The following is an 18,794-nucleotide window of genomic DNA, read 5'->3' as shown; positions in this document are numbered from 1 at the left end:
ACTTAAAACATTATTTCTCAGCCGGAAGTTTTGTAACTGATTATTGTTCGAATTATGAACATGTACTATAAATTTCATATTGTTCGTTATTCATAAAATTTAATTTAATATAAGAATTTTATTATTATGGTATTGTTTCATTTCATTACAACTTCTATGCAATATTATTATTTTATTTCAATTATTAATTTTTAATAATATTTTCACTTTTAATAAAATAATAAAATATATTAAATGAGAAGTTAAATGCTATTTTTTTTAAATCAGGCAGGGTTGGATTTTTTTTTGAGAAAAAAATTTTTTTAAAGTTTTTTTTTATTTTTTTGAGGTTAAAACTGAAATATTCATAAATTATTAGTATATTTTTTTCGAAAAGACTCTCACACTTATTTTGTGTTCTACTACTTCAATGCCAGCTACTAAGACGTAATTCTTTACAGTTACGACAAAAATACTCCCACATTTAAAAATATTTCCCTTGCTCAATATGAATTCTATGTTTTGGTCCTTTTTTGGTTTTTAAATTATACTGCTAATTGTTCTAGAATATTTATATTTTTTCACTAAAATATTAGAATTCCATTATTATGGCATCATTTTAGTTTATATTTATTATTTCCATTCAATGTTTGTATCCAATTTTCATACATTATTTCATTAATGATTATCCTTTTAATAACAAACAATAAATTAGGAGTGAAAACCAAATTTCTCTCACTTGATTGGAATTGGTCAAAGTGGTTCTTTTTTATGTTTTGACATTTCAGCTGAGCCTATGACACTATATTGAAAAACTGATTTAACGTTTGAAATGCTAGATATACTGTTCCATTCAGATTTAGAAAACTGAAATACATTTGTTTAAAAAGAACACTTCAAACTCTTGTTTAAGGCAAATTATAATTGAAGTAAACGTATTATCTTTCTTTATTAAATACCTTTATTTAAAATATTTATTAATTTTAATGTTTTTCTTTCATTCCAATACTTCATCATTTATTTGGGTACATTAAGATTTTAATGAACAAAGCATTCGACATTTAATATATATATATAGAATAAATCCAATTTAAAAATTATACATATACCTTTAAGAACAACTAATAATATAAAGATAACATTCCTCTTGCTTTATTAGCAAATATGTCATGTTCTGTAATAGATAATACGCCAAAACTTGACATTTTATGGTTAAAAATTAATTTAATGCCAAATCAAAACGTGCAAAGGTTATATTTGCATTATAACATTTCCTCATATCGCATAGTATCGTGAGCTTTGCTGTTGCAATACCATTGAATCGTATTTCATGAATAAACTATGATTGTAATGTTATTCATTGATTGAATTAGCATTAATAATTCAGTTTGAAATGTATTTATTCAATTCTACTCAATAGCAGTTTAGCAATTTTCAGCTTTGTTAACATAAATTATGTATAAACTTTGATTTTGAAGGTAGGATAAATAGGAAGAATTTATTCATCAGAAGTAAACTCTAAATAAATTCTAAAAAAATATGAAATAAAGGTTTCATTTTATTATATTTTTTTATTTTTTGGCATGCATGCATATACATTTAAAGTCCTTCATAGTTTTTTCAAAAAAAAAATTATTGACCTTCTAGTATTTATTATGAAACACATAATAAATACTTATGAAAGAAATTGTGCGACTCATGAAAAAATTTAAACTATAATAAAAATTATCAGCATATTCTTTTAATTTCTCACTCAGTTTTTGGCTTAAGTAACTGAAAAAAATAAATTTCTATTAATTATTGACTCTTCAGTAATCAGATCATAAATCAATGATTTTTCAATGATAAATTCCAAATAACTCATAGATGAAAGTTGATTTACATGTCAATAATCAATGCATGCAACTTGCATGTATTGCGAAAAAGTTTTTTCATTAATTTTAAGCTATAAATAGCTAACAGCTCCTTGATAAAATTTCAAAACTATTCTTTAATCCTATACCATATAATAATGTAGTAACAGTTCCTTCACTTCAATTATTTGTTAGTTTATAATCATAAAATGAAACCAATAGAAATCACTAAATTACCGGTGGCTAAAAACTGCCCACTTTTTGCATCGAATGTCGTATCTTAACAATAGCAAAAAGAACGCGGAAAGTAACAAAACAATAAAATAAATACTCATTTCCTCATTTTATCCTCTTGCTTTCCTACACCATTCTGGAATATACGTTTCACAACGAGCACTTCATTGGATAAGGTAGAGGCCATAAAGAATTGGCCAACAGTACGACTTAGTGGACCATAGTGGTGCAGATGTGTGTCCAAACCGACATGTCCTATGAAAATTCGAAACTGCGCCGCTGGTTCATGGTATATCCAGTCAGGAAAGTCTGAGATCTGCCCACTTAATCTTAATAGTTCTTTCTAGTAATTATAAATGAAGATTAATAGCAACTTTTCTTTTTATAACCGGTTTTGTAAAAAGGACCGGTTTATTATATTTTATATAGATGTTCCTGACTAATTTGTCAGCTCTCTCATTTCCAGAAAATCTTCGGTGTTCGGGAATCGAATCCACTGAACAACTACACTTTTGTTTCAGTGATTCCATTTTCAAATCGATTTTTGACACTTTAAAACATAACTGAAGATTTTCGGCCGTTTCGGATATCTATCATTTCACTTGAATAAGAACTACTCAGGTCTTGCCTGTATATTCATTGTAAAATTCGTGCATAGCTTAAGAAAAAAAAATCAGATATTTTGCAAGTTCCTATAAATGCATCTAATCTAGCTGAAACAAAATCTTAAGAATCTGATTTTTTTTTCTAAAAAAATAATAACTCGACTTATGAATTAAAATCATTTTTATTTTCATGCATGAACTAAGTTATAAAATTATAATATTATTCTCTCAAACTACGCCTACTGCTACGGCATATTTTATGAACTTCTTTGATGAGTGCGTAATCACAATATCGTGCAAGTATGCTGTAACCTTCATGTGGGGCAGAATTGAATTACTTTTTTTACGAAAAGTAATCCTTTTTAAACTATATTACGCCATATTTTGCTTTAGTTTTAATTAATTGGCCCACTAAATTGAACAGCTTTTCAGTTTTTTTTAAACGAGTTTAAAATTCTTCACGTTGATTTAATTCAAATTGACACCATATTAAGATTGCAACAACTTTGCAGAATATTATAATTCAAGATAACTTTATGGTTAAGCGTTGAATTGAGTTTTCTGAATTATAAAAATTTAATGACAAAAAACTTTTTTTCTATATTCTACGATTTTTTAATATGGTACGTTTACGCAACCATCATGATTTCAATATCGGTATAAATAATAATTTTTAAACTATGTTTAATACACAGTCTCTAAAACGACGAGTGAACTTCATTTGAAATGGTCTGAAAAAAATCCGGTGAACCTTTTTGAGAAGCTGAAACTACCCCAGTTTGAAATTAAAAATGTTACCACTTCCTTGTGCAGTGAGAAGTTTCATATTGGTGAGTAGATTACAAACAATATGTTTATATGTATTTTAATATGTTAAGAGTAAATTTTAAAAAAAATGTCAAGATAATTGTAATGAATAAGTAATTGCTCAAATTTTAAAAAAATTAATTAACTTCTTAAAATATTTATTTTTGAAGCATGTTGCAATTTAATAGCATTTTATTCAAAGTATCCTACGAAATCAATATAAAAAATTAACGCTATATTTGCTATAATGTCTAATCTTAATTTTATTTAATTATTTTTCCATACATTAAACTTTATTAGTTTTAATTCATTTTATTTCATATGCGCAATTAATTTCAATGCATTTTATTTTGTTTTTGTTAAACAAATGTTCAACAATTCATCATAAACTATAAACATTTAACACAATCGTTGAAGATGGGGAAAGAAGTTTAAAAACTATCACAAAGGAAAGATCCAACACACAGGTGAAGAAACGGCAATATAAACCTGCATGCAAGGGTAGATTGTGGATGTTTCAACTCCTCAGGAATATCCATACCACGGAGAGGGTGTCCTGGTGGTTATATTTTATTATTTTTGATTTGAGTTCTTTACTTTACTTTATTTTATTTGATGATTCATTTCTTGCTTGGTTCAGATAAAAAAAAAATCAGAAATTTTTTAATTGTTTTAATGTATTTATACAATTTCAATTTATTGCAAATATTCTATAAATAAAAGAATAAATTTATTTTATTTACTACAACATTTCTATATGGTAAAATGCATATAAACAGGTCCTATTTTTTATGAAACGTTTAACACAAGCAAAAAGGGAGTCACGCAAACACATAAAGGAATATTTTACTAATAAATTAATAAAAATAAAGAAATTTTAGATCAAGTTCAAGTAATTCATATAAATTTACGCACTTTCATTTATTTTCTAAAATATAAATCATGAAACTAGTAAAAGAAATTGGTATAACGTTATAACTTTTAATGAAAAATTCAACTATGAGGGGTTTAAAAACAAATTTCATAATTCTTAATTATTTTTGGTTACAAACAATCCAAATATTTTTTCTCAACCTATAAATTTAAAAAAAAAGTGGGATGCTATTCTCAACTCTGTTAAGCCTTTTTTTCTAAACTGTAACTGATATTTTGTTTATTTAATCATTTTTTAGAAGAAAAAAAAGAGCCATACAAAAATTGTCTATTGCACTTGTCCCCTCTTACTTTCTTTAAATTAACTTAAAATTAGTTTAATTGAATTTATAACAATTGAAAAAACTTAATAATGGTTTCAATCTTTGAATGCCATCAAATAATGCTACAAATTGTTATTTTAGGTGAATACAGTTGCTTAAAAGCAGAGTTCAACTTGCAGCGTTCAATTGGCTACCATCTTGTCCAGTCATACTTGCCAACGATATTGATAGTAGTCATTTCTTGGGTATCATTCTGGCTGGACGTTGAAGCTATTCCAGCCCGTATTACCCTTGGCGTTACTACTTTGCTGACCATTTCATCTAAGAGTTCAGGAATCCAAAGCAACTTGCCACCCGTTTCTTATGTAAAGGCTATTGACGTCTGGATGGGAGCTTGCACAACCTTTGTTTTCACTGCTTTACTGGAATTTACATTCGTAAATTACTTGTGGCGAAAAAGAGGTTCTCCTCCTCCAAACGTAAAAGTGGCTGATGAAAATATATCATTAAGAATGGTAAAATATATGTTTTTTTTTTAATTTTACAAGTTCTGTTTTTAAAGTAAGGGCCGTTTTGTTGTGTGCCCTAATAGCTGACTCGTGCGTCGCAACGAGTGCTTGCTTCGTGTTCTGGCATATCTTGGGCACAACTGTGCTTAGTGGTGTGTGTAACCTATGTATGTGGGTAACCTATCAGTTCGCTGTGTGGGTAACCTATCAGTTCGCTGCGTGGGTAACCTATCAGTTCTGTGTCTTTAAAATGCTCAAGTTTAACAAATCGCCCTCCGCGTATGAGGTACGGTTAGTGATGCGTTTCTATTCGCAAAAAGCTGGTCTGCTGCATACATTAAATGGCAGATTTGTGCAGTTTACGAAGCTTCCTACTGGCATGCTGACTGAAAATTTTGCTTCTCCATGAGAATGACTCTCTCGACAGCTCAGTTCCGAGCTTTATTGGACTCTTCTGTCTGGAGAGTTTCAGACTAACCCTCAGTACCACCCAGATCTTGCGCTAAGTGATTTTCATCTTTCCCGATGTTTCAAACATCATTTTGGCGGCAATCAATACAACGATGACGCGAAATAGGTCGTGACCTCTTGGTTATCGGAACTTTTGGTAAGTTACTATGAAGAGCGAATTCTAAGTAGTTATACTAGTATACTAGTATACTAGTTGTAAGGTATGATAAGTATTAAAGTAAACTTGGCAACTATTTTGAAGAAAAGAGAAACGTATGTCGAATCAAAAAATAAATTTGTTTCATGAAAATTTTCTTTCCTTTGGTTTTCATTTATTTATTCCTTTGGTTTTTACAGCCCTTATTTGAAAAACAGATCTCGTATTACTGCTAATAACATAAATTATCTAATACATGAATACATTAATTGAAAAGTGAAAACTGCCACTGTTGCATGCATCATAAAAATAACTCAAAGAGCTGAACTTAAAACAAAATTAAACCTAAATACAATAAATGGAGAGTTTCTGTAATCCGAAATAATTTAATAAAGAGTTTATAAATTTAATGTTGAATAATTTATGTAAAAATTTTATTTGATTGAAAAAGTATTAGTCTCCTTCAGAACAAATCCGTTAAAAATAATTGTAAATATATAAAATTGGTAGCTTTTTATTATGATTAGGGGAAATTATATAATTATATACAAGGTTATGTTAATTGATTTTGATTTTTTAATTTAATACACAGAGAGTTAAGGATTTATAACTAGTAAAATTATGTATTAATTGCATTAAAATTCAAGTTACTTACAAGCACTTAGGGTTTTTTTTTAATTTACTTTCAATCGCATTTTAATGAAATAACTTTAAAATAAAAAACTTTAAAGGACTTTATAATATGCAAAATAAAAAACAACAAAATACCTGAATAACCTTTTATCTAAAAGTCAACATTTTATTTACTAAGATTCAATCTTAAATATTCAAGGAGTTGATCAGATTTTATTTTTTAATTGACACATACGCCATATTAGAATAAATTAAATTATGTAGTTCTATAAAATATTCAAATGCATCTTGTTTGAAATATACACAAAAACATTTTAAAAGTAAACAAAAAAATAATAGTTAATTTATAAAATAATAGTTTGAATAGTATTTTTTTAAACATTCATTTTGCGAACAACAATTGGTGGAATCCAGATCTGCCAAGTAAAATTTTTATATATAAAATGAAACTGACCTTAAAGTTGCATACCTATAAATAACAACCTTAAAAGGAAATGGTTGAAAACTATGAAGTGTTAGGACTAAATCCTTCGAAAGATGTTTATTCAGATGAAGTCTTAATATTTCAATTTTAAGCCTTAAAATATATCTGCACAAAATGATTGGCGATTTCAAAGTGAGTCTTTTAAATCTTTACATTTGTTTCTAAATACGCTTAACAGATCCGACTGAAAAAGAATTTACCTGATCATTATACAATAAGTTATTATAAAAGTTATTAAGATGTTAAATTTTCGGTTTTGCGCTCTGTTCACGTAATAAAGAAAAACCGACAAAACAAAACTTAGATAAATGCATTTAACAAAAAGTAAGCTGTTTAGTCATGCACGTTAGGGCAAAGGTTTGTGGAACCTAAAAACAATATAAAAAGTTTTTTTTCATTTTCTCTTTTTTTCTTTTTTTTCTATTTATTCGTTTTTTTCTGAATCTATCTAAGTGTAAGGAAGTATTGAGAAAATTAGCCATTAGAATTTCTAACAATTTTATCCTCTCTTAAATTACAATTTAACGATATAATTTTTACTAAAAAAAACAGTTTTATATACATGAATGAATCATGTTACTTTTTATTGTAGTATGAAGATAAGGAAGAATGCAATGGAACTAAGAAGGTTTGTATGATTTACATTAATCTCGTTTTTTCAACATTAATACTGTTTAATAAATTACACCCAAAACTGTATGCTTATTTTCCCGTATTAAGATCTATTTACATAACAAGCATTTCGAAATAATAAACATTGAATATTAGCTTTAATACATGAATTTTAACTAAATGTATTTAATAGTAAATTTTAGAATCTTTAAATGAAATAAATTGGGACTATGATACTAATCATATTGTATTTAAAAACAATTAATATTAAAAAATAAATTAACAGCAAATAATTAGCAATAACTCATAAGCATAATATCAAAATCTGGAAATAAGATTTTGATACATTCAAACTATTTTTAAATAACGCATTGAGAAGAAAAAGTATGGCGAAACTACCAGAATATGGTAATATTTTCCGTAATTCTGGATTTATGGGAACATCAAGCCCTCCCAATATTTTTACCGAAGCGCTTTCGTTATAATCTCAGTGAAATTAACAATAAAATATGGTTTCATAACGTGTGACGAAATTTGATAAATGTGGTAAAATTAGATAATTTAAACATGATATCTCAAAACATGGCATAAAACCCATATATTCGGCTAAATTTACTTTGCTGTTTTATTTTTCTTACTAAATATGTGGCAATAAGAATCATAATTTTGTAAACCAGAATTTCATTGATAAACTCTTCCCCCAATAAATGTTTCAAATACCGAATATTTTGGCTCCATAGGCCAGAATTATGTTGTTGTTTTTTTATTACCAGAAATTTCATCACCATGAAATTTCATCAGCAATAATTTTACCGGGATTTTTTTCTCCATTGAAAAGTGCAAAATTGTCATTATTGTTTAATGTCATTTATTTTGATAGTGTTCCACAATTTGTTACATAATATGTATAACAATATTGCTTATGTATAACAGATTTCAATTAGAACCTTACAATTGTCTATAGAAAAATCTTAGTAATAATTTAATTTGAAAGATACAATATTTATAACAATAATAGGTGAGCTCTCTCTCAACAATTTTTACGAATAAATTGTTAAAGCTTCTGCCTCTTTTACTTCTACATCCAAAACTAATTATCATGAGGTTTGAAAGACAGAAATTGCCCATTCATATAATTAGACATAAAAATCAAATCGATGAACTAAGTAGTCGCTTATACCATCAACATCTAATAAATGCGGTGCTATGAAGCAGAAGCACACTGAAAGAAAACCGATACCACCTGTTACGGAAACATCTTTTCATATAGATTTCTTTATATTTTAAAGGCTGAAGCCGAAAGCTGCCAAAAAAGCATTCATATAAAAAGTTCGTCAAAATTTATTCGTGAATGCAAGGATTGGTAAAAATGGCGTTTAACCAAATTATTTTAATTAAATTAGAAATTATAATGAATATTTATGGTTTAGACTGAATTCAATTTTAATAAAATTTTATTTTCCTTAACTGTCTATTGTAGTTTTGAAAAATAAATAATTTATATCAATATATTATAATACGAAATTTATGATTACCATTATACAAATCGAATATTTAAGCATCGGTCACCCATCATAAATGTCGTGAAAACGTTTAAAATAGTTTTAAATGCTGTATCATAGCCTGTATTACAGCTTTTCATTTTTTTAAATTAACTAATATATCAAGCAGTAAAGGGGGGAAATTATACAAAAATATAATGGAATTCTGTTCCGCTAAAAAGGAAATCTTGCTCACTATTCACCATATCTCGATTGTTAAGTATTTTACCATTTTCGTTGGGACACGAGCTCTGATCTGACGCGCGAAGCAGGATGTTTTGGTCCTGTCATTACGGTCTCGTGGCTGTTTCATTGACTTTAACATCATTCCTTTTCTCGCTATTTCGGTTTTTCTCATTCAGATGAAAAATCAAATGTACTTGAAATGATGCTTATTTTTATAATTTTTATTTCATTAATATTTGGCCCCTAGCATTTAGCCTCTTTTCAAAAACTTTCGTTCTTCAAACATGGGAATTATTTGAAAAGAGTTACAAAATTGCACTTGGTGAAGGTATTTATTGAAGAAATCCTTATTTTTTTATTTATTTTCTTTCCGAGCTTAAAAATCATTACTCATTATTCCATAATTAATAATAAAATTATTTGAATAATGGAAATTTGCATTTGGACTTCATATTATAGTGAGGGAGGGAGTCCCATACCCCTTCCGCAGTTAAGTCATTGAGAGAATGGGAATAAAGGAGTTAAAAATAAAACTCAATTTTCTCCTTCCCAAACTTTAGTTTATAAATAGTTAATAATCATTTATAATCTCTTGTTTTATCATATTAAAAATAATAAATAATTAATTTAGTAAACTAAAAAAGTTTTTTTAAGGCCATTGAAAAACCACCGTGATAAAAATGTGAAAATGGTATTAATTTAATGGTAAGAATAAATCAGTTATGGAACTGATTCGGGACAGGGCTGAAATGGCAACGGTATTGAAACAGCAACTGGACTAAAACAGTGGGACCAAAATGTCGTATACCGGTGACAACGGCCTTAAAGTATTTTTACTGATGCACAGCAATCAGATTTGCCGTATTCATTTTTAAAGATGCCTTTTCCGATTTTGTGAGTCATTTATTCAACTAAAATGTTACACATTAAACCCTGCTTTCTAGGACGCAGTTTAAAAAAACATAATTCCATCTGAAACGGAATTCTTAAAAATTAAAAAAATCCCTGCAAATCATATATTGAATAACGTTATTTCTAAGTTCATATGCTGATAATGCAAAACAAAATGAAAATTGAAAACGAGAATTTAACTCTCCATGGGTGATATTTTTTGGTCTCTGTGTATATTTGTTTTTTTTTTCTGATAAAAGTTTAGACTGTGCACCTCCCTTAAATAAAATAGTTTTTTAAGCACTAGATTTCAATTGGAAATTATTTGCTAAAAGCACAAAAAATTTATATAACTCTGTATTGGAAAGATTTCCGAGTGAATAAGGTTTTCTTTTAATTCCATTCATCACTGCGCATGAAAATAGAGAAAAAACATAAAAAGTAGAGAATTCGCAATATATTTTGTTTCTTTTGCTGATTTATGTACGAATATAACAATCTACTAGAAACTGTGAATGATTGAGTTCAAATTTTTTTCTCTCTCGTTGAAATGGAATTTAATAAGAGAATTTTAAATAAAAGTTCCCTATATCCTTTTAAATTTCTTTGCAGATATTTACTAGAATTTTTTTCTGGATAATGACCGTAACAAGTTCTATTTAGTGAATTATTTTAATACTTATTATTTGTGTAAAGGGGGGTGATGCAAATATTTTTCGGTCCTGACTAATTTCGCTCATGGGGTTGCACCAGAGAAACATTTTTAAGACCATTATGAATTTACGTAATGTTTTAGAGAAGTTTCAAACCCCCCTTTTCAATGCTGTTCCTTTTTTTTTCCTTTTTTTAAAGTGAAACGCGCTTGTTGTATTTTTAAATTATATAAATATAGATCCATTTTTAATAAAAACTAGAGTTTTGGAATTCAAAGTTTTACAAAAATTTATACAATAATATTAAAAGGAGCAAAATTTATGATGGAAAACTGACTATCATTGAGTTTCTAACGTTTTTCTCTTAAAGTTATTATTTATAGGCATGCAACTTTAATGTCCTTGTTTACTTCATTCTAAAAATATTGCTAGGTACTTTTTTTCGAAAGTAATTTTTAAAATTAATGTTAGAAATATTATCAAATTATTATTTTTTATGTTTAAAACGCTTTTATGTATTTTTCAAATAAAATATATTTGAGTAGTTTATAGGACTATATTATTTAATCTACTCGATGCAAGTAAGTTATTATCTTAAACATATATTGATAGTTTATCAATACATAAAAATAAAAATAATATGTATTTTAATTAAGTATGTAGATATATATTTTCTTCTCAGCCATTATGATATCAGTATACATAAATAATAGCAAATTACTCTATTAATCTTTTGCTGAGAATTACTTGCCTTCGTCTTTAATCGAATAAAATTAATGGTAATCTAATAATAAATAAGTACATACTTCCTTCTGGTTAAAAAACACTGCAAATACGTAAGTGAATAAATTGCTTCTAGTATGTTTTTGTATACATGATTTCTACTAATAAAGCAAAAAAAATTAATTGGGAATTCTCTTTTACGTCAAGGTTTAATTTGATTTTTTCGATACACTCTTTACCTACATAAAAAATAACTAAGATGGATGACTAAAACCAGAAAAAGGGTAGAATAAATCTCAGCTTCTCTTTCTTCTGAGAAATAGTGATGAAAAAGAAACACACGTTTTCTTAATGTATGTTGTATTTCTGTATGTCAATCAATATTGGATACGTTCCCAACTGTGATATTAAATTTCCTTTCACGATTTTCCAAAGCAGAACCTTATGTTTAGTGTTGTATTTAATGGAAAAAGCATATTTTAAATTTATTTGCGTTATTTCTTGTCTAAAGATACTAGAAAAAAAACACAATTTTTATTATATTCATTTTAATTTAAAAAAAGTACTTAATTTAAGAAGTTTCAATTTTTAGCCATGAAATAAAGCTTCATTTTAACAACTGTTCATTTTAATAAAGACATAAATTTATTTTAACAATTTCATACATTTGCTAATAAAATTTTATTATATTCAATTTAGCAAAATTATGTGTTTCTTAAAACAAAGGCAGTGGTACCGAATGGCAACGGCAAACAAATGACAACAGTACTGAAACATTAACTGGACCGGCGTTGCTGCCTTAAATTATTCTCACCGATGCACAGCAGTCAAATTTGCGTTTTACAATGTTATGAGTAATATACTCAACTAAAATGTTACACATTAAGCCCTGCTTTCTAGGACGCAGCTTGGGAAAACATAATTCGTTCTGAGACCGAAATAAGAAAAATTGAAATAAAAAAAGTCCTTGTAAATCATACATTAAATAGCGTTACTTCAATTTTCATATGATAACGCGGAAACGAAATAAAAATTGAAACAGAAACAAGAATTAAATTCTCCATGGGTAAGATATTTTTTGTCACTGTATTTGTTTTTTTTCTTTTCTTTTTTATAAAAATATAGGTTGCTCATCGCCTTTAAATAAAAAAGTTTTTTAAGTAATATATTTCAATTGGAAATTTTTTGCTAAAATTAAAAAATGTGTGCAATTCTGTGTTGGAAAGATCTTTCACTTTCGAGTGAATTAGGTTATTCTGAAATTCCATTCATTACTGCATATGAAAAGAGAAAAAAAATCATATAAACTGGGAATTCACAACGCATTTGGTTTCCTTTGTTAAATTATGTAAGAACATAACAATCCACTCGAAAATGTAAGCGATTGAAGTCACGTGTTTTTTTCTCTCGTTGAAATGGAATTTAATAAGAGAATTTTTAATAAAAGTTTCCTATTTTCTTTTAAAATTCTTTGTAAATATTTACAGGAATTTTTTTCCGGGTAAAGTCGCTAACAAATTCTATTTAATGAATTCTTTTGACTAATACTTATTATTTGTGTAAGGATCGGGGAAGATGTAAATATTTTTCTATCCTGACTGATTTCGCTTCACAACAAAGAAGCATTTCTGAAAGCGCATAATAAAATTACGTAACCTTTTTGAGAAGGTTCAACTCACCAACTTTCCATGTTGTTCCTTTTTTTATGAAAAGATAGATGGAAAACGCGTTTGTTGTATTCTTTAATTTTAATAATATATATATGCATTTTAATTTAACTTGGAGTTTTTGAAATCAAGATTTTACAAAAACTAATACAATAATCATACAAGGAGCAAACCTTATGCCTGAAAGTGGACCATCACTGAGTTTTTAACATTTTCCTATTAAAGTTATTATCCTTAGGCCTTTAACTTTAATAACAATATCATTTCCTATTAAAGATATTACTACATACTTTTCTATCAATGGTAATTTTTAAAATCATTATTAAAAATATTATCAAATTAGCACTTTTTTCTTTATATTTAAAATGCTTTTAAAAAATTTTCAAGCAAAATATTTTTGAATAGTTCATTTAAAGAAGATACATATAAATGTTTCAACAATTTCAGATATTGTTAATAAAATTTTATTATGTTCATTTTAGTAAAATTATGTATGTGTTAAAACAATGGTCATCAACAAAAGAAAATCAAATTCCACTAAATATTACGGATGAAAATGTTTTAAATTATTTGCATATGTGTATTTCATATCACTCATAAATAACTTGATTCATTCATCATAAGTAACTTGAGCAATTTCTTTAATCTTTATTTTTTGAAAAATGCAACTTCAATTTTATGAACATTAATTTTTATCGTTTGAATACGATAGAAGAACTACTCACATATACTCATACCCAAGTACAAGAAGAAGTTAAGAATTGTTTGAAAGGATTTATTTCACAATAAAAAAACAAAATTCCAAGGATATTTTTCAAAATTATTGATAAATAAGAAATTATAGGATCCAGTTATTATTCTATCAAATTAGTTTATTTAAAGTCAAAATATCCTTTGGGCAAAGTAAATTCTTAATAATCTTGCCGCTACTGAAAAGCAACTAAATAAATTTACTTTTTACGCATGCATACTCCTTTGAGCATCTCCAAGCATACTCCTTTGAGCATGTGAGTCTTTTTTTATTCATTTATTTTAACATTTTGCCTAGTTTATAACGTGTTTGACTTCCTCAAAATCGAGGAGAAAAGAGATTAAAGAGTCTAAATTAAAACTTCGCCAAGTACCCATCTTAAAGAAATTTTGGGTTGAAGCAGCTTTTGAAAATTAACGGTACAAACTTTTCACCCCATCATTTACTTCATTAATGTTTGTGTAAATCTCCTAGTTCCTTCAATAAGGTATTTCACGATTACTTACGTAAACTGCGAACTTGATTTAAAAACAAGTGCTGTGTTTGATCAAGTTATTAAATGTGAGTTTTATTTAAATCTTAAAGCCTGTTAAATATTGAGCGAAGCAATCTTTTTTAAACATGAAACTATTGAAAGAAATACGCTTTGCCAATTATTCCAATTCCTTTATTTTAAACTTTTGAAATATTTCAACAAGGCAAATAAATACATGATAAAGCATAAAAAAATCTTTTGAAAATGTCTGCTTGAAATGTCTGTTTAAAAGACAAAATACTTTACTTCTGAAACTTTCGATTTTTTAGAAATGTCTAGCAAATTGAGAACAAACGTCAATAGAAATAAATTCATTGAAAAAAATAAACCTATTTTTGTTTGTTTTTTCTCTTTTAACATTTTGTAATATAATAAAATAACTTATTTCTTAAGCTTTCAAAAAACAAACAGGATGCTTTTCTTACGTCCTATCGTTTTAGATTTTACCGCACGGAGGTTAGAAAATAAAAAATAAACTGAGTTAATTTTTTTTATTTTTCATATTTCTGTGACACATATCAAAAACTATGCTGGAAAAAGAACATATCAAACGTAGAATTTTGAAAGCTTATTTTCTATTAAAAGAAATATACAGTAGGAAGAAAGCTCAACGCAATTTCTAGAGTTTTCATTTTGTTAAAAGAATTTCAACACCAAGCATAGAAAGAATGGTCCATTAAGCAATGGAAAAACTGAAAACCAAAAAGTGATGTTTGCTATACGAAAGAGTCGTGACTGAAGTTGCTTTGTAGTAAATAAAATTGAAAATAAATGCACTTTCTATTTCCTTCAAATGAGATTCATTTAGTATTGACAAAGAAAAAAATGTGACAATCATTGGTGTAAAAATAAATTTTTCTGAGCTGAAATATTTATAGATCATATATCAGTTTTTTAATAATATTCTGCAGCAAATTCTAAGTATAATACATAACATTCAATGTACATTATCAAATCATAAGCTAACCAAAATAAATCATAACTTCTTAAATTAACTTTTATTAAATAATAAGACTTTTTACAAAAGAATAAAAAATATATTAATTTCATACTTTGCAAACTCTAGCGTTTAGTTGCGTGTAGTGAAAAACATCAGTAGAGTAATTCCATGGCGATATATATATATTGTATATATATATATATATATATATATATAATTTTAGAATTTCTAACTAGTCTATTGTATAATCTTTTGTATGAAACTATGTATTCTACTACCACCAAAAACACTGCTGAATATACTTGGAATATTTTGTTGGTAGATTTGACTACCAACGGTTCGGATCCGGAGTTCGTTTAATTGTATAATTGCATTTAATGAGAAGTAACTGATAATTTTAGCTTGTAAATGTTTGGGCTTGATAATTTTAGGGCTATTCCACATCAGGAAGACAATCCCAAATTACAATTCCATATATGCTTTTGCATGAATAATGTGAATAAAATTGTCTTATCTAATCATAGCATTTAATACTAAAATAATTCAATCTTAGATACACATCTATATTAATTGTATAATTGCATTTAATGAGAAGTAACTGATAATTTTAGCTTGTAAATTTTAGGGCTTGATAATTTTAGGGCTATTCCACATCAGGAAGACAATCACAAATTACAATTCCATATATGCTTTTGTATGAATGATGTGAATAAAATTGTCTTATATAATCACAGAATTTAATACTAAAATAATTCAATCTTAGATACATATCTATACAATATTTTTGAATATTATATTCATTAACTCCATGGATTACATGACCCTTTATATTCTTCATTTAGCAATCTAAATGATCCTACTATATTTGATTCTCCAATATGGTTGCTTTCTGAACTATGGTATGACCAAATCGTATTCTAATCTCATCACTCGAATACGATACACTTTCCCCAAAAATATTGCATTTGCGGCACTGTACTCAACAGATACTTTTACTCTTCTTTGCTATTAAGGTTTGATATTGAAATGAAAGGCAATCGTTTAAATGATTGAGCTGTTACACTTTTTGAGTAGTGGACATTTAAAATAGACTGTGGTTGAGTTGTATTTTGCTAACTGAAGCGCGGATTGTTGCTTAATTAATTAATCTCGGCTGTAGTACGTACCCAGTTGCACGAAATAAAATTACTCTAGTTGACTCATTTCAGTTGCCTGACGGTTTAAGGTGAAAAAAGTAAATAAACAATTTCTCACAGTTAATAACCTGAATAATATCTCTTTTTCGTACTTAGTTGAATGTTTTGGTTGAATATATTGTTAAACATCAGTTGAATAAATTATTATTTAAAAAAATTTTTCAAAAATTTCTTATCAGTATTCTTATCGTCATTCTCCTTACGATTAACATTATCTATAAGAAAGTCTCCTCTAATTTATTTCATTAGTATGTAATTTTCTTCATAAAAGAAAGTTCAAAGTATTAACCATTGAAAACGTTTTTAAGCTTCCATTTAAATTAACAAAGCCGTTTCACTTTTGAAAAAGTTTCTAATCGTTCATGAAAATGAATATTTCAATTGCCCCATTCAATTAATTTTCGAAATAAATAAATAAGTTACCTATTTAATTCATTGTTATCTTTTGTAATCTTTTCCATTGTTAATTCTATTGTAATCCTTTTTTAAATGCAATGAATAAAAATCATGAACTTGTATAAATTTAAACTGGCGTTAGAAATGATGACAACGAAATCTTATAAACAATCTTAAAACATTAAATTAGAAAATTTAAAGTAGCTTAATATGGACAAATATTTGTATACTTTTTTTAACTTTTCTTTGATTAATAGTCGAACTTTCGTATTCGTCAAGTTATTTTTTATGGAAACAACATAAAAATAAAATGAAAACTAAAAGGAATACTTAAAGCAGTAAAGCATTAAAATGAAATCTGTGAAGACTAAAACTTTGAAACTGAAAGTAAATAAGATTTTTCAAACATAAAACACTATAAATAAAGTTGTGAGATATTTTTTATTGTTAAAATTTATAGCTCACTATCAAAGTAAAAGGGATTTCTTAAAAGTGCTACTTCTTCAAAGTTTTCTTCAAGAAAGTTTTACAATTTGATAAGATTAATATCACCAATAGTTTTTTTTACTATTTGATGTAACTTTTCGAGGTAAACTTGCTTCTGACAACTGTTTTCTTTGATATTCCAAAAATAATCATCCACTGTCATTTTTAATTACGTATCATAAATTTATAATGCTCACCTTTTAGTGAATTTTATTTATTTAATATACCTGAAAGTAATCTTCCAAAAAATCATTTATTTTTTTTATTCAACAATACATATATATATATATATATATATATATATATATATATATATATATATATATATATATATATATATATATATATATATATATATATATATATAGATAGACACAAATTAACATGAAAAACATGAATAAAATAAAAATAAAAAACTAAATGGTAGAGAAACAGGTATGGTATAAGCAAATAGTCGTTGTCAAGACACATCTAATTGCCATAAATAATGCGATATTTCTGAATAAAGAATAATTATCCTAAGATAAAAATTATTCTTTATATGTGTCGATATCGCAAAAAACCTTATTTTGAAAAAAATCATGAAATAAAAGAAAAATGTAATAGGAAATCAAACTTACCGGCGTGAATTAAAACGCGGTTTAGGTTTAAAAGTACAATAATAAAACAGTTAACAAAAATCGCGAAGATGTAAAATATTGCTTATAGCTTGAATCGAATATAATAAAATTAAAAAAAACATTTGATCGAAGAAGAAGAAAAAATGTTTAGGTAAAATATTAGTGCTGCCATCTATGAGAAACAATTAGTAAAAAGGTAATAAAATTGAAATAATAATAAAAATGTTTAACGGATTGAATAAATTAGCAGTCTTAAAAAAATAAAAAAATAAAAAAAATAAATAAATAAAAAAATATAAAAATAAAAATAAAAAATTTAAAAAATTAAAAAAATCATTAATAGGGAAATTAATTTAAAAGTCAGTCTGTCAGGATAGAAAGCCGTTTATAGACTCATCCATCATTCATAATTTTACAGAATACACATATCCATCTTTCATAGGGTGACTTATTTAAAAATCAGAGCCTGCATACAGGAATAGAAAACCGTTTATAGGTTTTATTCTTCATTCATACAACCTTACATAATTTTAAAGTATACACGTATCACCTGCATTCATTTGGGGTGGTTCTTTATGAACCAGAGCCCATTCCACTTATACAAAAATAAAAAATAATTAAATAAATAAATAAATAAATAAATAAATAAACTGTTTATTAAACTGGACAATTAAAATTAAATTAATTTTA

General features: G+C 26.6%; 1 protein-coding gene across 1 annotated transcript in view; it reads left to right on the top strand.

The window, feature by feature from the left end:
• LOC107456705 (glycine receptor subunit alphaZ1-like) overlaps positions 1-18,794 on the top strand; it is a 150,074-nt gene that overhangs the window by 121,965 nt on the left and 9,315 nt on the right. The window contains exons 6-8 of the mRNA XM_016074642.5: positions 3,367-3,501; positions 4,816-5,189; positions 7,500-7,535. Coding sequence (XP_015930128.2) covers positions 3,367-3,501; positions 4,816-5,189; positions 7,500-7,535 — 545 coding nt within the window. The remainder of the gene's footprint in view (positions 1-3,366; positions 3,502-4,815; positions 5,190-7,499; positions 7,536-18,794) is intronic.

The sequence above is a fragment of the Parasteatoda tepidariorum genome, chromosome 11, assembly GCF_982258835.1.
Source record: "Parasteatoda tepidariorum strain Cologne lab strain chromosome 11, Ptep-v5.0, whole genome shotgun sequence".
Taxonomy (NCBI): domain Eukaryota; kingdom Metazoa; phylum Arthropoda; class Arachnida; order Araneae; family Theridiidae; genus Parasteatoda; species Parasteatoda tepidariorum.
Note: the sequence above shows the minus strand (reverse complement) of the source record. Positions and strands in the feature narration are given on the sequence as shown.